The following is a 24,173-nucleotide window of genomic DNA, read 5'->3' on the forward strand; positions in this document are numbered from 1 at the left end:
TCTTGGCAAGATTTGTTCAGAAGGGTGTCTTCCTCCAAGGCTGAGAGAGTGTGACCTGCCCAAGATCATCCAGTGAGTTTCCATGGCTGAGCAGGGATTTGAACCCGGTTCTCCAGAGTCATAGTGTAAACTCAAACCACTACACCCTGCTGTCTCCATAAGCCAAAAGACTCACCTCCTATTTTGAGATAGGATGTCCTGATCCTTCCAGATCTGTACCCAGGAAATTGCTTAGACGTTTCTAGTGGGGACAATTCTCCCATCCCATCCCATTCCATCCCATTCTAATTCAGCTACCTATCTGGTGGTGGATAAACCATTGATAGGGCAGGAGATATCTGTGTTCAGCTCCCACTTCTGCCATGAAATTCACTGTTTGACCTTAGGCTGGATGCTATGTTTTAGCTTAACTTTCCTCTCAAGGTTGTTGTGAGAATAATAATAGTGAAGCAGAGCATGTATGCTGCCTTGTGATCCTTGGAAGAAAGGCAGGATACTAACATAACAAACACACTAAACACACAATAGACGTATGTACTCATAGAGACTGAATATGAGCAAAATGCAGTTAACATCACAGTGGATGGGCTGAGCTGCAGAATGCACCCAGACTTGGAGCCGCTCTGTTGGCCTCCTTGCTTGTTGCGTCTCCTGAAACTGACCTTAAGGAGAAGCTGGGGGATTTTCAGCGCTACGCTTTTCTGCCGGGCCAGGATCTTTTGTGTTTCGTTGACACGGGCCGTGACGAAGAAATGCAGGGAGGCTTGTTCCAGCAACTGGCTCATGTACTCCCTCGACTTGATTAGCACCTCGACAGTTTGAGCTGACAGGAGGAACAAACAAACAGAGAAACACAACTGAAGCCTGAAAGCAATATAGTTGCCAGTTATTACTTCTAGACCTGCTGATACTGTATTACCCATAGGCCATCAGATCCAATAAAGATGCTGCATGTAGAGAGGGCCAGTGATTTTGAGAGACACAAGGAAACCTGCAGTCACTGAACTGCTGCTTGTTCCCCTCTCCTTTTTCATTCCTGGCATGGATCCAAACATACTAGTGATGCTGAGGGATTTAAATGTATTTAAAGATTTAGAACACTCCCACTGGTGAAATTAAAAGTGTTTCTCTGTACTGCTGCTAGAACCAGCAATAAGAGGGAAATAAGCCCCCAACCAAAGGTATTTAATTAAAAAGGTACCTCCTTTTGTGTGGTTCTGAGCCACTGTAATAGTTTCAGTTACAAGTGTGCTGTAATTTCTCATAACATATATTTTTTTTCTGAGACAATTTCTCCAGTGGTTTCTCCAACCTTGGAAAAGGAGAACAATTCTTCCAATTTTTCTATGAGTATTTCCCACTATTTTGGGTCAGCAGCCACTAGTTTTACTTCCACAGTGCCCTGCACTTGCTCCTGGTGAGCCTGGAGAATTTTTCTTCCCTCTGAGGAAATACAATGAAATGGTCCCCCACCGTTGGCTTCTTTGTCCACAAACCGGATAAAACATTTTGAGACACCATGTATATATATCTCTGGTTTTGGCATGATGTTTTTCTCCCTTTCCATGCTTATCCTGTTAGTTCATGTGGGCTGGCACCAATTTGAAGGAGTATCCTCTCCCCTGCCCTAACATCAGTGTGTGGCCTCTGGGGAATAAGAAATGGTCTACCAGCAGAAACCTATGCATTTATCCTCAGAAATGATTCCCCCTGAGTTCTAACACATGGATCTGGGGTCACATTCTAAATCAATATAGGTAAGGTGATACTATTGCTTTTCTTTATCAGTCTACTCATATGGGACAAAATAGCTTTTGTGCAAAAACAAATTCTATTTACATTGGTATAAGGGAATCCTGTAGCACCATTCGGATTTAACTTTTGTGGACTCCAGTCCACTTCATCTAATGCTGTCTCCTGCACAATAAAAATCTTACACAACAAAAATGTTGCACAGAAAACAGAAGTGCTGTACAGCAAAAGCCACGGGCCTTTTTTGTGCAAGATTGTTGGATTTTGAACAGCATATTTGTTATGAAACTTTGCTGTTTTCTACATCAAAACAGTAATCTTGCATAACAATATTTTTTGTGCAGAAAACACTAGTCTTGCACAACAAAACCACATGTGGCTGCCCATTCAGTCACCCAAGGATTCCCCCCCCCCCCCCTTTGTGTAACATTTAGGCTGCACAGTTTTCAAACAGGCCAAGGCTTCAGCCTTTTCAAACAGGCAACACTGATCCCTTCACTGTGTTGATTGTATAGGGGTATCACATGCAATGTAGTTTTACATTTTGTGCACTTTTCTCAAGTATATAGAGAAAAGCAATGTGAGTGAATGAAGGTTTTTTTTTCTCTCTCAGAAAGCTTCATGGTTTTTTGTACATAGTATAAAGACTGTGAGTACAAACCCTGGTGGCACAGTGGTTAAATGCCTGTACTGCAGCCACTCACTCCCAAACCACAAGGTTGTGAGTTCTATACAAGCCAGGGGTTGCAGGTCGGCTCAGCCTGGCATCCTTCCATGGGTTGCTAAAATGAGTACCCAGCTTGTTGAGGGCAATTAGCTTACACTTTGTAAATAGCTTAGCACATTGGTAAGCAGTATAGAAATGCACTTGTCATTGCTAGTATAAGATTTTACTGCAAATCTGTGCCATTTCTCAAACTCTGGGGCAGTTCTCAAAAAATGCACAGCTTATGTTGTGTCAGGAACAACAACAACAACAACAACAACAACAAAAGCCCCTGTGTTTTGTGGTAACTTTCAATGTGCCATTTTAATTTCTGCCTAAATTTCTTGAGTGTACAGGAACTGCAAAACTGACCCCAGTCAGGAAATTGGCAGATTTCTCTTGCATCACTATCTTGGAATAGATATGTAGGACTGTTCTCTTAAAATGACTTAATCTGAATAAAACAGCATTAGAATCTGCACAGCCTATTGAAAATATGCACATCTTAGATTGAGCAGACCTCTAGCAGGTGGAGGAAGAGAGAGAGCAATCATAAAGAACAAATCTAGCTATCTGACCTCTTGCCTTGATTTTGTTACATTTGGAAATTCCAGGACTCTGACCCTTCATACTAAAGCAACCCTGTAAAAAAAAGGAAAGCTGCTTTCCCTTCTTTTGTTCCATCAGTATCAAAAATGGAGTCCTTGCTTTCATTCTCATAACTTTTCCCAGGCAACCATCTGACCCAGATTTCCAGGATCTGTCAGAAGTTGTTTGATGTGGCCCCTATGCTGCAAAGGAATTACACAATATGCCTCCAAGTCTTAACCTTAGATAAAACGTAGAGGAACAGATCTCAAACAGAAAGAAAGAAAGAAAGAAAGAAAGAAAGAAAGAAAGAAAGAAAGAAAGAATTTTTTACAGTTTGAACAAAAGTGTATAGGAAACATTTCAGATTAAACCTGCAATCTTAACTGTTTCTAGTAGCATGTCTCATTGAACAGCAAACACAATATGCAGCTGGTCTGCCACGTTGGCAGGCTAGTTATCCATGGATTCAACCACCTGTGGATTGTTATGCCCCATATTATTAAATTGTGGTGCAGGCATGCAGATGTGCTGATGCAGATGCATACACATTGCCACCCACTGAATAATATGGAGTGTAACTGTTCATGTTTTTTCCATCTGCAGGGGAGAGGGAATCAAACCCCCACACATGGGAAGGATCCACTGTAAAACTGTATAGGATCTATGCCCCCCCCCCCCAAAGCATTGGGATTGTGCCAATTGGCCTAAACTTCACTGATTCAATAACTCATCTCCTCAGGGATGGCCCTACCTTTAGGTGGAGTGAGGCACTTGCCTCAGATGGTTGAGCTCCAATAATGGAAAATCACACTATTCTAAATACTGATAACTCCTCTGGTACCACTGTTCCAGAAAGTCTTGCTCTCCAGCACCTTCAAGGCCCCAAATGCCTGCTTTTAGGGATCCTTATATTCTATTCTGTGTCTAAAGGCAACAAGTGACAGGAGAGACAGGCTATAGTAGGGAGAAGCAATTTTAGATGAGTCAAGCCAGTCCAGGTCATATATAGGTAATCAAAGGTGTTAATTGATTCTTCTTCATTTCTAGACTCCTTTCCTTTCACCTGTCCAATCCTACAATCCTGGGGGGAAATGAACTTACTACAGTGTAATTACAGGTGTTTTATATCTGTGCATTCACAGAACTAGCCTACTGTGTTCTGCTACTATAAATACCAAGTTTTTACTTAATTACTTTGGACCTGGAGAGTGTGGATGACAGAGGCGTTGAGGGTGGTCAGTATTTGCTTCAGATGGCAAGATAGCTTGGTCTGCCACAGGACCCGATGGACTCACCTGACATCTATATGGTGAACATAACACTCAAATGGAACTTGATCAGGCTTCAAAGAAACTATCTGTGGTGCTGAACAATATTCCCCAAATAACTTCAGCATGTTGAATAGTTCCTTTAAATTTCACATTAAAATCCAGAATGGTTTCATTGCCCCACTGCCATTGGAGCCACCAGTTAATAAAACAAATAAAGCATAGCAACCATAGGAATTTCATCAACACAATTTAAACAATCATCCCTTCTTTCAATCAAGGGACACCTTGCACTACATCAAAAAAAAGTTCTCCTGTGTGATTTTTAACATCTTTACCTGATGAAGAAGCCAGTGAAGCTTCAAAAGATTGTGACATGTATTTTGTACATTTCAGTTGTTCCAATAAAGGTATCACTGTTTTGTGGCTTTTGGATGTTATTGTACTTTGCTCTATGGCCAACACAGCTACCCCTGGATATGCATCTGATGATGTAAGCTATTGTCTGTGAAAGGCCAAGCTATAAATAAACATGCGCATCCTTGAAGTGCACAAGACTTTTTATTGTTTGCGCTGAAGAAGACTACCCCTGTTTGAAGTACATTGGTCCATTTAATTGTTCATTTTTCTAAATGGGACTAAATGTACAAACTGTGGATTGCCCCACCTCCAAATATAAGTTTCTAACAAAGAAACCTATGTGGCCTACATCATGATGTTGAAAGAGGAAGGAGAGGCTAATCACCTTCCCCTTCTCTCCTGCATGATGCCCCACACACATAACAGACAACCATCCTTGCAAGCTAAATTTAATGGAGTAGAACTGAAGGCCCCTTTGAAGACACTTGAAGTATTCAAGTCTTCAAGTGTTGTTTTCAGTCCACACAATCCCTTTAATCATGATTCAGAGGATCATGTGCTCCATTTCTCCTTAGAAATCTGTTTTGCTCTTTTCTTTCAGTAGCACAGCCTCTGACAAAACTGTAATCATAGCACTGCCATCTATCATCTCTAAAAGATAATTGAATGCACGCACAAGTTTTGCAATATCACTAAACCAGCAAATTCTAAAACCTGTTCAAATGTCTGATCTATGTGTCTGTGTATAAAGTGGGTGGGGGAGTGGGCACTAGAGATACAAAAGGCCTTGTTCAATTTACAAATGGAAATGAATTTATCAGCTTCCTGAATCAATGTGCAAAATGCAGCATAGGTGTCCTTTGGTGTGTGCAGTGCTCCAGATATTGCAATGTAGTTCTCTGAACCAAAACATGTGTGACAATGCACTATATCAAGGGAAAGTGCACAGAAAGGTGTGTACACTCATCCCTCCACATTTGCAGCTTTGACTTTTGCAGCTTTGATTATTCACGGATTTTATAAATATGTTCTCTCTAGGAATCTCTAGGTCTTCCATTGCAATTCTGTGGTCAACTTTAATCAAAAGTTACACTGAAGGACCAAGAGATTCCTAGAGAGAACACTCCATTATGCATTGGTAGCTCCTCCAGCACAATTCTATGGTCAATGTCTGGCAAATGTTAACCACAGAGTTGCACAAGAGGACCTAGAGATTCCTACAGGTGTTCTGTCAGGTAAAAACATACTGTTTTTGTTATTTGTGGTTTTTCCACATTCACATGGGTCCTGTGCCCCTAACCCCAGGAAATGTGGAGGGACAAGTGTATATTTAGGGAAAATATGCACAAGGATGTATATGTCTAATAGAAATGTTTAAAGGGAAACTATTGCAAAAATGCATATATTAGACAAAGCTGAGTACAGAAAAAGTGTGTACAGAATTCACATATTAGGAGAAACTGCAAAAAAAAAAAAAAAAACCTGAACAGATTTCCAAAGACTAAGACCCGGAGCAATGGATGCAAGCTACAAGAAAAGAAATTCCACCTCAACATTAGGAAGAACTTCCTGACAGTAAGGGCTGTCTGACAGTGGAACAAACTCCCTCGGAGAGTAGTGGAGTCTCCTTCCTTGGAGGTCTTTAAATAGAGGCTAGATGGCCATCTGTCGAAGATGATTTGATTTGGATTCCTGAATGTCAGGGGGTTGGACTGGATGGCCCTTGTGGTCTCTTCCAACTCTATGATTCTATGATTCTATGATTCCTGGTGGGTTTTTTAAAAATTAAATTATTGTGAAAATAGCATGAAAAAAATCAGAAACAAACTGAAACTAAGCTTGATGAAATTTACAACTTTGGGCTCTTATTCCATCCTCCATCATGTAAAATATATGCAAACAGATGGCACTGTATATATGACAGAGCTCAACCTATCCAATCATGATGTGGATCTAAGGCCCTGTCCTGTTAGAGTTTGTTTCTGAATGCAAGGTTAACAGGACTAACACAAACAAAGCTGGAAAGCCAGAAAGACTGATCCTAACATATTTATGGTACCTCCTCCCTAATGTCTTATAATGTTCTATAAGGTCAGCCAAAAGTAAAATAAAATAAAATAAAATAGAAGTGCTGAGTTGTGGTATGCTTAATCATCTTCTATTAGTGCCATGAACAAAGATAGAAAGCTTTCTCCAATTGATTGGAACAATTAGTCAAATAATGCTTTTAGCACAGACTAACATTTGACTCACAAGTTTGAAATGGGAAAGTTGGAATTACATACTGTGAAACATTCTAATATTATTACTGCATGGACAGTATTTAAAAAATGATAATTATTTCACACTTCCAATACGCTATAATGCTATTTAACATCTTCAAAACAGGCATCATGCTATGAAGTTTTGCAATATGTGAATGTCACTTTATTTTATTGATTAATATACTTACATCAAGAGAAATGATCAGCTCAAAAATCTTCAGGATACTTGCCACTATAGCTACATAGCAGTTCTCTTCTGACCAGCTGGCCAGAGATTTTTAGCACCTCTTATACTTTGAGACCTTCTACTGTGTTTTTTTTTTTTTTAATTAAAATGCAAATGAATTCACTTTGCCTATGCCAAAAATATAAAAATGGGTTTCTGCTTGATTTCAGGGGTGACTCATAATTCTTACTATCCATCAGTCTCAGGCACTTTATGTGGACCAAACTAGCAGGGCTCATAACTATTGTCTGATATATGATTGGGTCTGCCTTTCTGCTACTCACAAGCAGAGCTAGATTCTGCTAGATTCTGCACAGAAACATCAATTTCATGCCTGCTGCAACTCATTGAATGACAAGTGCTCTTTGCTCCAGAAATCCACACATCTGAGAGGTTTGCAGTATATTTTAGATAAATTAGATTACCACTGAGGCTGCTGCCATACTGCAAGAATTAATGCAGTTTGACACCACTTTAATTGTCATCCTATGAGATCCTGGGATTTGTAATTTGTTGTGGCACCAAGGGTCTCTGACAGAGAAGGCTAAATATCTCATAAAACTACAAGTCCCACAATTCCATAGCATTAACCATAGCAGTTAAAGTGGCATCAAACTACATTATTTCTGGAGTGTTGATGGTTTGTTCATTTTAAACATGTAAATAGATTTTTAAGAAGCGCACCCCTGAAAAATAGAAACAAAGACATTTTAACTGATGAGTCGATATGTACAATAATGCATATATTAAGGGCAATGTTTAGAGAAATGTGCACATTAGGAAGATGTGAACAGAAAATGCATATGAGTTGGTATGTGAATAGAGGAAAAATCATGTTGCAATGTGAAATGAAAGGAGGATGGGGCAAGAAGGTAGGTGGGATTTAGAGAAATGCAATGAGAGTGAAATTGACTGTTTTCATATCCTACTGCCCAAGCACTACCTTTATCAAGTTTATCAAGCAGTAAGAGGCTTCACCCTGATCACCTTTTAAAATTTACCATAGTAATGTCAACAGACTGTGGGATATTTAAAACACCAGCCAGCTCCCAGCAGAGTTTGCAGCTCTGCAATCTGCTACTGGGTTCCAGTAAACCTGTGGAGGACTTTTATGTCTCTGTGTGTGCTGTGTGTCTGTGTGTGTGGAGGTGAAGAGGATGAGAAGACATTTTGAATATGAAGTTGGCCTATAAAGTCAAAAGGATCTGAGTCCATCATATCTGATGGAGCATCATTTATTTCGATGATCTGAACCTCCTATTCAATCCTACCATCATCATCTTAGTTTCTCCCTGCTTTCTAAAAGTGCTAAGAGATTGCTCCTCTCTCTCTTGTGCTCCTGAGTCTTTGGAATGCCTTCTTCAGGGAGACCTATTGGGCACCTGCACTGCCACATTCAAGTGCCAGGTAAAGATCTTATTTGTTTTCACCAAACATTGTCTGACCTGATTCTACTGCTTTGCTGCTGCTCCTACCCTTTTGTTGTTCCTGTTCCAAGGTTTTTAAACTACTTTTTAACTGCTTCATGGGGTATTTATTTTTTGTAGATAATACAAAACACCATATACCTAAGCATACTCCTCAATTATTGCAAGATGCTTTTAAAATGTTAAGAGTAAATTGAAACAAGTATATTTTAAACCAACTTCAACTTCATGAGGAATTCCTTATTATACCCTTATTATCATTAGCCTTCAAGAAGTCATGAGGTTGTTTATTTTAATTTGTGGTACTATATGAGACACGGAAACATATTTATAGCTTACCTTGCTTTGGTTCCAATGTTACATTAAAACTGTGGTTCTTGAATTCATTCTTTGAGACACCAGTATAAAATACAATGTTGCCAGAAAGATAAGATGTCGCAGTGTAACGGCTTTCGGTATTGTTTCGGAAAGTAATATTGACATTGAAATCACTGCCAAGGGCTGCGTCTTCCACCACAAAGTCCATGTCGACCTCCATGGAGGGTGTGATATCTTGGGTCATACTTTTTTTAACACCATACATCAAGGCAGTCTCCAGAGCCAGTCTCTCTTCCTCAGTATCTGAAAAACAAAAAGATGCAAACAACTGAGTACAAATTCATGTTGTGATAAACTGCTTTAGCATGGTATCCAAGTTTAGGAAGGAACTACAGGTTAACCTTGGCTCCAGGCATTCCACCTCCACGAGCACTTTTTGCATTTGCTTCCCCTTAATCATAGTTTATTGTGTCATAGGATGAGATAATCAGGTAATCATAGTTAATCAGTGACTAAACTGAGATTCAACATTGTGTAATATTAATGGCCAGCCTTCTGGTTAATAAGATTCTGTATCAAGTTCTGGGCACCACAATTCAAGAGAGATATTGATAAGCTGGACTGTGTCCAGAGGAGCATGACTAAAATGGTGATCTGGAAACCATGCCCTATGAGGAGCTGCTTACGAAGCATATGTTTAGCCTGGGGAAGAGAAGGTTAAGAAGTGACATGATTGTTGTTACTGTTGTTATTAACTGCCCTCGAGTTGGCCCTGATTCATGGAGACCATATGGATGAGACACTTCTAAGCTCCCCATCTTCCACTGCTCATCTTAAGTCTTGTAGATTCATGCCCATGACCTCCCAAATTGAGTTTAGTCATCTGGTATGTGGTCTTCTTCTCTTTCTACTGCCCCCCACCTTTTCTAAGCATTATTGTCTTTTTGACTGAGTCATGCCTTCTCATAATGTGCCCAAAGTACAGCAGCCTCAGTTTCATCACCTTAGCTTCCAGAGGGAGTTAAGGCTTGATTTGTTCAATGACCCATTTGTTTGATTGTTTTTTGGCTGTCCATTATATTTTCAGCACTCCTCTCCAGTACCACATCTTAAATGTGATGGGTTTTTTTTTTCCATTATTCATTTTGTTCATGTTCAGCTCTCACATCTGTACATGGTGAGGGGGAATAGTATGGCTTGGATGATTCTGACTTTACTGACAGTTGTATGTCTTTACTCTTTAGGATCTTATCTAATTCTTTCATAGGAACTTTTCTGCAAATGATCTACAGTTTCCTTTTTCATCCAAACTTGGAATTAACAGGCTTAAATACAAACTAGGATATTAAGACATGACTTCATATTCTGTCTTGTTCCAAAGTTGTTAACCATGGTTTCCTGGTTTGGAAGAAATCAGAAACTATGATTAAAGATTTTTGGTTGGTCACATGAAGGGACTGCATGTCATGCTCAAAGGACATGTCTCAGTTTATTAAGATGAGATAAGATTGTTCAAATGTGGTCACTGAGAGAAGCTGATCTAAATGGGCAAGGAGAAAGGCTACTCTGTAGATGTGTGCACTTAAATAAATGAAGGTCCATGCTGAGTTTTGCCTTGGAATTACCTTCTTGGAATTTGTATTCTTCAGTGATGTTCTTCATTTTATCTGTACCTTCTTCTTTTGTTACAATTAATTTACCAACCTGGGTCTTGTCAATGTGTTGCACCAACTTAACTCCATTTTTCATTGTTTTTGAGTATACAACATCACTGTTGACCTAAAAATAAAAATAAAAACAGACACAAAGTATCACCACTCACTGAACAGCTCAAGAATCTATAGATCAGTGACTTCACTGTCTTGCAAGAACTACATAGGAAAAATTTTAAAAAATTAGAAGTACTTGTGATCCCAAAGCACACATTCAAAGGGGAGACTCCTTAATATACCACTGCATCATTCTCTACTCTCCATCCAATAAGTGCATGTTTCTTACTCTTTCACACATTTGAGGTATAAACCTTCAGAGCAGGAGCTCAGTAATGTGTGGTCCTGGGGCCTTACATACCTCCCTGAAGCTGTTCTTCAAACCTCAGCCCCTCCAGATTCCAGGTTCTTTTGCACCAACCAAATTCTTTGCACTAATGCATTTTTCACAGAAACACAGATGAGAATGCCGTTATTCTTCAGATGGCCCACTTCTATGAATTTTCAAGAGTTTATAAAAAGCAGATCTTCTAGTTTACAATTCCTAGTACCCATGCTAGCATAGACATTGGTCATACTAGCTGGGGGAATTTGGAAATTGTAGTCAAAAAAATCAAAATTCCAACTTGTGACAGGTAGTATGTTCTCCCCAAGTTTCTGTACAGTACTGTACAGTAGTATGTGTTAAGTAGTACATGTTAGTTGTGCTAATATGAGTAACAATAGTAGTCATAATAGTATGAAATTATGTTTTTACCTGAAAATGTTTTTACTTTGAAAATGGGACACAAATCTAATAAATGAATGTAATTTAATGGACAATGTGCCTTGATTTTATATACACCTTCTTTTCTCAATCACTACACACTTGATCTTAGCCAAAAGGCTTTCTTACTGAGACCATTTGATAAAGAGAACTTTTCACATACCTCTGCAAAAACAAAAGGTGTATCAAACTGGAAGCAGACATGGCCGTGTTTAATGGCTTTAACAGAAGCTGGACCGCATCGATACATGCCTGAATGTGGAGAATCAAAAAGGGATATAAACACTGAAGTTTGTGCACTGTCACCAGCCCCCCCCCCCCCCATCCTTGCTTGTGTGATCATTTTTGATTTCAGATCTTTAAGTACTGTCTATGTCATCAGCTGTCAGTCAGGGGACATTGCAAAAAGCAGAGTTGCAAAACATTTACATAAATTAAAATAATGTCACTGGACACCACATTTACAGACATCTGTAAAAATAAATTCACATCAACACATCAACATGCAATTACAGTGTGACCTTGATATCTGCTGGGGTTTGGTTCCATGTCCTCCCATGGATACCAAAATCTGTGGATGCCCAACTCCTGTTTAAATACAATGGCATAGTATAATGGTACCCTTTATATAAAATGGTCAAATCAAAGTTTGCTATTTGGAATTTATATATTTTAAAAATATTTTGAAATCTTGGGTGATTAAATCTGTGGATAAGGAATCTGTGGACATAGAGGGCTGATTGTATCTGCCTCTTCCTGAGAGCAAAAGCATACGTAATCTCCATGTTTATGTATTTACAAAGGAGCATTCAGACGAACATACAAACAGGTTATAGATGCATCTCATTAAATAATAATAATAATAATAACCCTGTCTAATAAAATAATATTTTAGTTTAGTTTTTTCTCCTTAATTTAATAAAAGATTATATTTTTGAATGGCCACCAGAAACATCCCATGACCATTCACTATGCTTAAACAGGTCAATTTGTATATATGTAGCTACTCTACCCAGAAATAAGTCACATTTTTGTCAATGGAACTTTACTCTGTCCTGCATTCAGAAGGCTGCATGAGAGAACAAGGGAGAGAAAGTAAGTCACACACCCCACTCTGCCCTTGCAAATGGGAAAAAATCCAGCAGTTTGGTTTAGTTTCACTTGCCTGAGAATTAAATGGGCAGTGAATATTACAATTTGAAAGGTATCATTCAAAATTCTGACTGAGTCAAAATGTGTGTATGTCTGTGGATTTTACAGTTTCTTTGTATGAAGCTATGAAGCAGTTCACAAGAAGATGGGTATTAGTATGAGGAGGATGGAATGTGCAGATCTGGTTCAACTTGTTATGGATAGTTGGACAGAATATGGATGTAGATATACATTTGGGTAATCATTCAAATGTATATCCTATTGCAAACAGTGCACTACAGATGGACAACATGTCCATCCAAATGTTTCTCTAATTCATGTGCCCTGTGTTACTTTGAGGAAGGGCTGCAGCAGCTTCAGGGTAGATATATCCAACAATTCCAAGTAAGCCTGGGAAAGATCCCCTCTAACTGAAAACCAGGGAAGACTCTGGGTGCATCAACACTGTAGAAATAATCCAGTTTGACACCACTTTAAGTGCTGTAGCACCATCCTATGGAATTCTGGGATTTATAGATTTACAAGATCTTTAGCCACAGTGTAGATGGACCCTCTGTTCTCACAGCACATCATCTCTACTAACCACACATGCTTTCAGATGTATCAGACTGAGAGTGATGAGGAACATGAATAATCTTGTGTGATGATCGAGTGGGTATGCCACAATCAATGTAGGTCATCTTTGTTCCTTAGAATAACAACTTCCTTTTCTCCCTTTTCACTTTTAAATGATTATTTTTCAATGATTCTTAACCCATTGAAACTTTGAATGGTACAACCAAAACAAGTCTATGCAGAAGTAAGTCCCACTGCCTTCAAGGGAACTTAGGGGTCATTCACATTTATTTTTTTGATTTATATCTCCATGCCGATTCAGAATAAGTTCGTTGTTCCCTGTGATCAAATCTCTCCATGCCATTTTAACCCTGTTGCCATTCACATTTTTCATCATATCAGTTTAAAATGGAGGTGCCTCCATTTCCAGGAATGATGCAGCGTGATCCAAATTGATTTGGTATCATTAAGTTGCAGATTGTTGCAGCTCTTAAAAAAATAACCGCTAAGGAGTCCGGTGCCAAACGCACTGGTTTAAGTGGGCTTTTCAGTTGCTTCCCTGCAAACTGCACCAAGTATAGTTGGGGCAGGTGTGAAATTCATGGAAATAAACTGGTTCCACACTGGTTTATTTCCATAGTGTGAATGGGCCCCCATTTCCTGGTTGAGGTGTGTTTGGTCAGAACTAAGCTGAACAGATGTCATTGGAAGAGTTACTCACAGATAAATTTGTGTATATGTGGCTATTCAAGAGTAAGCTACATTGATGTCAGTAGAACATACTGCCTCTTGCACTCACACAGCTCTGGTGGGAGAACACGAGAGTGAAAACAAATCACTGCCTCCACCCCACCCTTGCAAATAGTAAAAATCCAAGAGTTTTTAAAAAGAAGCCATAGTGTCCTGTAGTGTTATGGCTTTGGAAATATGCTATGTAATCATATGGCTCTGCAGATATTGTTGGACTTCAAGTCCCAAGCACTTTAACAAGAATAACCAATTATGGGAAATGCTGGACGGTGCAGCAAAATAACATCTGGTGCCCACCCCTGCCCTAGACATTTCATTGATTGATTGCTTCATCTTGTTCTAACTTTTTATCTTGTGGATTTTGAATGATGTCTTTTTTGACTGTTGTTACTGCCAATCTGGGGGAATCAAAAGCAAGATAGAAACAACAACTATTATTATTATTATTTTCAATATTGTAGCTCTCTGAAATGTCCTTGGGGGACTGAATTTGAAAAACACCATAAAAATGTCATGCTACACACAGTTCTTTCATGAACTGGATTTTTTTTTATCAATTCAGTTTTATCAATTCAGCTTCAATTAAGTGTGGATGGTGATGTTTCAGGGCAATTTTTTTTAGTGCTTTTGTATTAATTTTTTTGTTTCATATCAGAGAATAAAGGTCTTTTGAAAATCTAGTAGAATACTTGAAGCTCTTCTACTCTTTCCGGGATCATTTCATTTTGTCACATATTAGAATACAGAAATGCCAAAACAAGTTGCAAAAAAGGAAAAAAGAAAGAAAGGAAAGAAGAAAAAAAGAACTGTACGTAATGGAGCAAATCTGAGATCAGTTTTGGATTCATAATGCCAAATACCTATAAAATCAACTTTTTAAAAAGTTTTAATGACAGTTTTGCACGCCTATGTTGTTGTTGTTGTTGTTGCTGCTGTTTCTGTTACCATTATCATTATTATTCATGGGCAACAGACATCTGTAGGAATGTTAGTGCAATGGATCCTCATCTTATGTTCCACCTATACATGTGTGTAAATAAATCTTGTATCACAGAAATATTGTAAATCTCCAGAATGCTGCTTTAAAGGAACCTAAATCCCAAGAGTCTCTACTGAAGCATGGAAGTAGAGATCGTGAGTGTAACAGTATGTAGAAGTAGGACTATAACAAAGACAAAGTTGTACCAGGTGGTTCTAGGGGAACAATTAAAGTGCCGGTCCAGCATCTCAAGGCTGGGAGTGTTAAGCAAACAACATGCAACCCTTTACCCCAAATTACAAAGAGTTAATGCTTATGAACAAGCATGAAAAAATACAGGAAGAAAAGAGAGAGACGGAGGTGTTTTTTTTAAAACATCCCTGAAATGGCAGTAGCAAATAGTTCAAATGATTATAGAGTTCTTCCAGGATGCTAGAAGGCAAAATTTCAGGAAAGAAGTGATGTACAAGAACTTTTTCTCTAAGCCAAAAAAAAAAAAAAGGTAAAAAAGGAAAACATCCCCCCCCCCCAATCTATAGAAAGTCTAAGAATGAAAAATGCCACAGGGAAGATACAGATTTTGAAGTGCAGCAAAAGCAGACTAAATTTAGGTATAATTGAACCTGCAATCTAAGAGGCAATTATTTGGGAGTAAAACTCATTGAACTCAATGGGCCCTGTCTTAAGAGCAGTGGTATCACTGTGGGGTGCGGGACATTCAGACCACACCAGGCCACATCCCAAAGGAGGGGTGACACCCTATTGGGCCCTCCAACCTCGTTAGGGCAGGAGGGGCAAATGAGCGTCCTTCCCAGCTGCTCCATTATCAGGCTTTCTCCCAGGGGAGGAAGCCCTGCAATTAGGCTTGCCATATCCCGCTTGGGGGCAGGACTTTCCCGGTATGGGGTGGGTCCGCACAGTCCCACCCCGGTTTGGCCCCACCCCCAGGATTCCCCCTCCCCAGCCAGGCCCTGGAGGCGGCTCCGCAATTGCGGAGCCGCTTCTGAGGCCTCTCTGGGGCCTGAGAGACAGCATCTCCCAAGCCCCAGAGAAGTCTTGGAAGGCTCCGCGGCTGCGGAGCCGCTTCTGAGGCCTCTCTGGGGCCTGGGAGACAGCATCTCCCAAGCCCCAGAGGGGCCTTGGAAGGCTCCGCAGCCACGGAGCCGCTTCTGAGGCCTCTCTGGGGCCTGGGAGACAGCGTCTCCCAAGCCCCAGAGAAGTCTTGGAAGGCTCCGCAGCCGTGGAGCCGCTTCTGAGGCCTATCTGGGGCCTGGGAGACAGCGTCTCCCAAGCCTCAGAGAGGCCGTGGAAGGCTCCGTGGTCGGAGCTCCAGCTGCAGGGTCCTCCAAGGCCTCTGCGAGGCCGGGGAGGAGGAGGAGGCCGCTTACCATCGCAGCGATTGCTGCGATGACAGGCGGCCCCCACACTCCTTCCCGGCCTGGGAGCAGGCCGAGGCTTCCTCCCAAGCCGGGAAGGAGAAGGAGGACAAGGTTTAAAAATGTAGGACCTTTTTTTTAAATTTCCTGGCCAGGAAATTTAAAAAAAAAACTCCTACATTTTTAAACCTTGTCCTACATTTGTCCCAGTTTGGAGGTCTTCAGCTATGGCAACCCTACCTGCAATAGAACATCAGGCCCAGTCACCCGCAATGCAGAAGTTGAAGAGGGGAGGCAAAGGGAGGGGAAAACCAGTGGAAAGGGGCAGCCAAGGGAGGGGGCAGGTGACCAAGGACGGGTATTGAGGTGAGCAAATTAGCAAGAGAAACAGGGGACCAGCAGCCCTCCACATCAGGTGTCACCAAAGATCTAACCCCACTGTGTAAGAGTAAGCCTGCATGGAGTTGCACTGCAGGTATGCTTTTTGGTTAAGATTTGTCCCAATCAGGTGCATTTGTAGTTAATTAAGCAAAATGAAGGTTACTTTTTATTGCTGTATGCCTTCAAGCCATTTCCAGCTCATGGCAACCCTAAGGTGAACCTATCATAGAGTTTTCTCGGCAAGATTTATTCAGACGAAGGAGCTTATCACATGGACTTTAAAACCATCTCAAGCCTCCTAGGCTACAGCTGGGATGCGGGATGTAGGCAGGGATTATTGCATGCTAAATCGCTGCCTAATCACTGCCTGCCATCAGCCTGGGTCCCAGCCATGTTCTGCCAGCACTTTTAAGAATGTGGAAAGCTTCCGACTTCAAAAAAGTACTGGCGGAGTGTGGCTGGGATCCGGCTTGGACCCAGGCTGATGGCTGGCGGTGATTGGGTGGTGATTTAGCATGTGATAATCCCCATCTCCAAACTGTGTCCCAGCTCCAATCCGGGAGGCTTGAGACGATTTTAAAGTCCATGTGATAAACTCCAAAATTTACCATTGCCTTTCCCTCCAGCTGAGAGAATGTGATTTGTCCAGGGTCATGCGGTAGGTTTCATGGCTAACCTGGGAATTGAACTCTGGTCACCAGAGTCGTAGTCCAACACTCAAACCACTATGCCACACTGGCTCTCTACTAACAACGAACCAAAACTCTTTCAAGGAGGCAGATTGAACCAACCCTCTGGTCCAAAAGTGATTTCTTAGAGTGCACTGTAGAAATAATGCAGCTTGACACAAGTTTAACTACCATGGCTCCATCTTACAGAATCCTGCGATTTGAGGTTTTATGAGCCACCAGCACTCTTTGACAAAGAAGACTAAAAGCTTTGTAAAACTACAAATCCTAGGATGGAACTACAGCACTTAAAATAGTGTCAAAATGCATTATTTCTACAGTGTAAATGCACCCTAAGGGACATCTAACCCTCAGAAGGCCTAAATATCGTAAAGGCACCATGTTCTATCCGATTTTTGAAGCTAAGCAGGATCGCCCATGGTTAATACTTGGTTGGGAACCTACCAATGAATGCCAAGTGCTGTAGGCTTCCTTGAAGGTGCGCGCTCGCACACACACGTGCACACACACACACACACACTCTCCTCAGGAGCAAGAATTTTAATCAAACTGGGTGCCTCTTACCTTCTGAAGATAAGCAGTATGCATGGGAACCACAATATCATCTCCAGTCACAGAGTCAATATGATTTCCCCTTATCCTGCTCATCTTCTCAATTGGGAAACTTGGTGAGGTGGGATATGGATTCTGTTGTTATCTCTGATCACTGATTTAAGATAGCAGCGAGATCCCATTTTATTCTCCAAACAGGGAATAGAAACAGGGCTTGGGAACATGACACTCTTATATCCAAAGTGATATTTCAGGAAACAGCAGGATCTTACCCCCCCCCCCCAACCTGCTTGCATTCTAAACTAGGAAGATAAGTGGGGTGGGTGTTAGGAATACCGTTATTATCTCTGGTAAGAGATAATGGGAGTTCCCTTAAGGTGCTGCTCATTGTCCAATGGAATGATGCGTGACATGCAAAGGGACATTTTTCATGCAGAGAGAGAGATACAGAACACATGAAAATAGTAAAAGTGGGTGTTGGTTGAATGGCCATTGCTGGAAGAGAAGGGGACACGGCTAGAGGTGGAGGGAGCCTTACGATCATGAGCTCATTCTGCTTGCTGGATTGGTCCTGAAGAAAGTCTGGCTACTGGAACTAACACTGCTTCCTCTTGTGGTGGTGGTGGTGGTGTGCCTTCAAGTCATTTTTGATGTATGGCAATCCTAAGGTGAATCTATCACAGGGTTTTCTGTATCTGAGAGTGTATGACTCACCCAAGGTCACCCAGGGGGCTTCCATGACCAACTAATGAATTGAACCCTGATCTTCAGAGTTGTAGTCTAACACTCGAACCACTATACCACACTGATTCTAACCCTGTTTTAAAGTACAACTGAGGTTTCATGATTAGCCAGGGGAGCAAAACATTACTACCATGTGGGGAGAATCCCAGGCACTAAGGCAAAACCAGAGAAGGCTCTAGCCTCCCTGTGCTTCTGGGATACTTCCCAGTCACATTTGGCTGGCCACTATTGAAAAACAATGCTGGAGCAGTGGTCTTTTGGTCTAAATCAGTGGGCTGTTCTCATGGTATTTTGTTGTGGAGTCACTCAAACATCTCCCATTGACTGAAATGGATCAAACTTCATGGCTAATTAATGCTGTTGACAGTAAGCTAGGTGTTATTTGGGAAGTGAAATGGTCTAATTGCCTCTCATTAGTGGCCAAGCCACTTTTGTTTTGTTTCTCTGTGATTGAAATGCTCCTTGGATTAAAGTTAATATGACATGACGTCCTGTCCTATGGCTCATGTCAGATACCGCTCTTAATCTTTTGCTATTTTTCTTGAATGCAGATGCTGAAATCTGACTCAGCCTTCTGTTGTCATACCAATTAAATCTAAAGATGAAAATCCTTCCCTAATTAGTTTGGCAATCCTTTTCATATGGTTTACATCAATCCCATTCAATATGGTGCTTCACTGAAGTCTATAACCAAATGTTCTTGATGATTCTGACTTGCAAGGGTGACAAGTTCTGCCTTGTCTCAATAGACAAGTCAAAATATAAACACCAGGCTCACACACTGTGTGAAATTAAGGACTGCACCCTTTCCCTCTCCCTGCTCCAAATTTGGAACAAATTTGAAAAGGGGGGGGGCATTAATAGTTTGTCTTCTGTATGCCTAAGAAAATTAACTCCGCTGATCTGGTTGTGCCCACTAATTTGGTTGCTGCCTTTGTTAATTGTTGTGAAGTTGACTTTGACTTATGATGACCTTATGAATGAAAGACTTCCCAGTGTCCCTGTAATAAACAGCCCTGCTCAGGTCTTTCAAAATCAGAGCTGTGGCTTCCTTGATTGAGACTATCCACCTGTCATGCAGTCTTCCTCTTTCCCTACTGCATTCCACCCTACCAAGCAACTCGTTTGGTACTGCTCAGCAAAAGCACTCCAAATAACCTGACAACACAGAGTGTATCTACACTGCAGCATTAAAGTAGTTTAACACCACTTTAAATGCTATGGCTCTATCTTACATGACTAGGATCTGTAGTCTGGTGAGGCACCAGAGGTCTGTGACAGATCAGGCTGTGGCCAAAGAAGATCTGACAGTCTTGGCCAACTCCAGCTCCAGATATGTTTGGGAAGTGTTTTGCTTTCATTGATCTGCAGCCAATGCACTCTGAGTGATGTTTAATGCAAAATCCAAAAAGGCCACTACAACTATCTGCAAGGAATGGTGGCAAGGCCTCTTGGTATTGCCACTGCACAACTAAGGTGTTTCAGGTGCCTTGGCAATGGGGCAGTCACACAACTTCAAATGTACAGTTTTCTTTGTTTAATACTGAGAACTGCTGTAGCATGCTTTATTGGTCTGAAATCATTGCATTAGGAGGCCTATATGACAAAAAAGCACCACAGCTCTTTAGCCAATGGATTCTAGTACTCCCTCGTAGTAAATGATAGAACTAGGCCCCTAAACAATGAATTCTGCCTAGACTATCCTAGGGCCAACACTCCAGATTTCTGTGGCCAGATAAAAGGTTTCTTGAGTTGGACTCAAGCATGACAACCAGAAGATACATTCCTGGGATTATATAGAGCAGATCTAAACAAAGGAAACTGAACTCTTCAGGTGTGATCCATCTTCCATCTGAATGAATATGAGAGGAGTGTAAAGAAGTGGCTAAAAGAAAGGTGTTATCCCCTGGTATCCTCTGAATCCTTGAACAGCCAAGCTAAAACTAAAAGTAGGGCCTACCAAACACAAAATATGCCACTGGAGGGCTGTTAACATTTTGCCATGATGCTGACAAGGATTCATGAACCCATCCAGCTGGTGGCATGGACCACATCCAGTGCACTTTCCACTCAATACTAGAACTAAGAAGGAGGCTAGACCAGCAAGCAACCTTTCCACCCAAGTGCTCCAATACTGGGGAAAAACCTGTGGCATATCAAACTCACTATACAGTGCCAGCACATTCATCATGGTGAACGTGGCAAGTAAAAAATGTGGAAACCTGTTGACCAGAGCTTGGAAAAGTTACTGGTTTTGGATACCACACTTTGGTTTCCTCAGACAGCATGGTCACTGGCTATGGGATTTGGGGAGTTATAATTTTAAAATATGTTTTTATATGACTTCCATGAGCCTGTCCGGCATCACACTACTGTACTACCTTCAATTTTAAAAGAACAAAAAGAAAGTGTTGCAACAAAAGTTATGTGGTTTTCATACCTGTCCATGGGCAAGAAGGGTTAATCCTCATATCACAGCAAATTTATGTCCTTTCATCATATTCACTTAAGAGCTATTCAGTCTTCCTTTCACATGTCAAAACAAATTGTTTGTGGTTTGTTGAAACCTGCTTTTACTAATAAGGCATGGTTTGTTAACCAGTGACAAACCACAATTTAGACTCAAGGTTTGTTGCTGGCTTATAAACTTTGGTTTGCATAACCGACTGCTTTATCACATTAGGGGGCAAACAGGATTTAAACAAGAGTTAAACGAGAGTTAAACAGGAAATGCCTGATGTTTATCACACAACATTTCCGGTTTAACTCTCGTTTAAATCCTGTTTGCTCCTGAGTGTGATAAAGCAGCATGGCTCAAAGTTGCATCCAACTTGCTTGTCTCCCCAGCTGCCCACCATGAAACAGGAGCTGGCTAAAGGAAAGAAACCAACCAGAAATGGGGAAAACAAGGATTAAGAAACAAATTATGTGACAGTAAGGCTGCATAAGTTAATTATTCATTATATGAATCATTTCCTTTGGGCTAATATGTAACTATTCTTAATCATTTTAACAGGAAGACCTACTTTCTTGTATTATGAGAATGGGAGAAAAGATAAATTCTCTGTATGCACTAGTTTTACACAGTACAGATATATGCTACACTGCCATTCTACCAAGTAAGAATTAATTTCAAATAAGAAATGGTCTTACCCATGCTTTGCAGCAAGGAAGAGAAAGTATACATACCATCACTGTTCTCTTGCGGAGTGCTATCTACAGCTTGCCAGCCTCCAAAACCAACAGGAAGGTCAGGTCTGGACATCCAAGCTTCATTCCAGCAATGGTAATTCCTTTACACAAGAAAATAAAGACATTAACACTTTGAGCAACAAATGAAACCCAAAGTTTGGAATTAATAACTGTTTAATAATTCTTTAAATTACTGATTCACTAATTTTTCCTAGTAATTTCACCTAACCCAATTAGTGCTGAATTTAAAAAAAAATTATTTAGGGGCTATACAGACAAGTGGCTAAATGCATGCTGTGGTACCGATCTGCGCCCCAAAAGAAACTGCTCTGAGCAGCTTCCTGGAAGCTGTCATTGGCATGCGTACATGACATCATGACACCCCTTCTGTCCAGTGCTGTTTGGGTGCTGTGTCCGGCGCACATCATCATGGGGTGCGCCGTCTGAATGAGCGCGCACCAAAATGGTGCCCAGACGGTGGAATAGGATTTCTGAGCGTGTAAACGCTCAGCCCTTATCTAGCCCTAGTCAGCGTACAGGCCAGCATAAAGTGCAGGTGTGTACACCCCCTCAGTGAATTGGATCATTAGAATTCAATGTACCTTTATGTCACATGTCGAAAAACAAGAAGGCTTGCTGCCTTGAGAGAAGAGCTGTTGCAATTGAAAAAAATGTGCCACATAGTCTTTTTGTTAGGCAAACTAATCTGTATAATTTGTTTGAGGGGTGGGAGAAAACTTTCAGAAGCCCAGGTCAGTTAGTTGGAAAAAGAACAGCTAAGTTTGGGGGGAAAGCAAAAAGTAAAAATGGAAGTGAAGAAAATGGGATGGGGAAGAATATTGGAAGGGAATGTTGATGGGAAAAATTTGTTTGCTTAGCAGGAGACTAAGGCCTTCAAACAGCTGGGACCTTTCAGAATGACTCATGGGTCTATATGGAAGGAAAGTATCTTTCTGGGAGGTGGGGTTGCATAGTGACTCTGGGGTGAAACAGACAGTCAAAATAAGCAGGTTTCCAGATGGCTTTGAGCCAGGGTATTCAGATGATACAAGCCTTGAAGCTGGCTGGAAAGTGCTCCCAAACCGCCCAACAGGAAGAAAAGCTGCACTAAAAAGGAGCTGGATTTTCCCATTTCTTCCCAGAAAATGCTCACCGTCTCATGTACATATAAATGCACTGCTGCCAGGTGGCTCTAAAGGGGTGCTCTTTCCAAACCCTAACCCCTGTTGTGCATGTAAACATCCCATCACAGGAGCGCATTTAAAAAGGATGGAGCTGCCGTACCCAAGGAGTGAGGGTGGCCATGCCCAAAAGAGATACCGTGATACCTCTCATGAGTACAACATACACAAAACAGAAAGTCAAAGGGGCATGGGGTGAAGGGGGTGAAGGGGGGCATGATTGTACCTTGCTGGTATCTGCATGGGCACTCTTCTGCTCCAATGCCCTGTCCTGTTGAAGCGCTGCACATGTGAATGTGTGCAGGTTCACAGGGACAGCCATGCAACAGGATAATAATCACTGGTGGTTCACATGGATGGTGAAGGGAACAATATTATTGTATCCCTTACCCCTTTTATCGACGACCCTGGAACGTGTATATTGACTCCCCCACCCATCTGGCCCTTTGTTGTTATGATCATTGTGCCTTTTTTATGCTGTTTTAATCAATTTTATTGGAATGTTTTTTATATTATTATTGGATGCCGCTTTGATCAAACCCTGGAAAAGCGGGTTACAAATAAACCATATTATTATTATTATTATTATTATTTAAATGTAAACAAATGTCTTTATTTTAAAAATCTAATTGTCGGCAACATTGGAGGAACAAAAAAAATCATATTTAACGTGAGGAGAAAGGAGTTAAGCTTCCCATATACATGGCCACATAGCCCGAAAAACTTCTCATATACATTTGATGTGCTTTCGAGTTTTAAATCTTGAATTAAATCTTGGGGGGGCAACAGCAATGAAGGATATTTAAAGGAGGTCCTGGCAAAGGAAAGGTTAAGAACCACTGTGATACACAAAGGAGCACTGGATGGGCTTTATCTGGGTTTAGAATAATAGGTATGGCATTTGAAACTTTGTTATTTGATATAATGTAATTAGAACTCAAGGAAGATTTATGATGATGTCAAATGTAAAGAGACAACTCTAAAATCATATTCAGTTGGAAAGACATATTGGTAAGAAGTCTGAAGGTTTAAATGTTCAAAGCCAGCATCTCTGTTGTAGTTTTAGAGGTTAATGGAAGAACAAAGCAACTTTGGCATGAGAGGACTGGAGAATTAAAACATTAGATTTAGTTTAAAAGGTGAAATTATTTACTTTAATGGAGCGAATTATTTTCTTTTTCCTATCACGGGGGGAGTTGCTGTTTTAACTGGTTTCTTATGATGTTTCTAACCTG

General features: G+C 40.8%; 1 protein-coding gene across 1 annotated transcript in view; it reads right to left on the bottom strand.

The window, feature by feature from the left end:
- Window positions 1-24,173, bottom strand: part of F13A1 (coagulation factor XIII A chain) — a 110,136-nt gene that overhangs the window by 13,524 nt on the left and 72,439 nt on the right. Inside the window, exons 9-13 of the mRNA XM_089516681.1 lie at window positions 21,755-21,858; window positions 11,551-11,639; window positions 10,538-10,691; window positions 8,934-9,215; window positions 663-823 (exon numbers count right to left, since the gene is read on the bottom strand). Coding sequence (XP_089372807.1) covers window positions 663-823; window positions 8,934-9,215; window positions 10,538-10,691; window positions 11,551-11,639; window positions 21,755-21,858 — 790 coding nt within the window. The remainder of the gene's footprint in view (window positions 1-662; window positions 824-8,933; window positions 9,216-10,537; window positions 10,692-11,550; window positions 11,640-21,754; window positions 21,859-24,173) is intronic.

This window comes from Sceloporus occidentalis, unplaced genomic scaffold (genome assembly GCF_023333645.1).
Source record: "Sceloporus occidentalis isolate IW3139 unplaced genomic scaffold, rSceOcc1.0.p SCAF_3, whole genome shotgun sequence".
Taxonomy (NCBI): domain Eukaryota; kingdom Metazoa; phylum Chordata; class Lepidosauria; order Squamata; family Phrynosomatidae; genus Sceloporus; species Sceloporus occidentalis.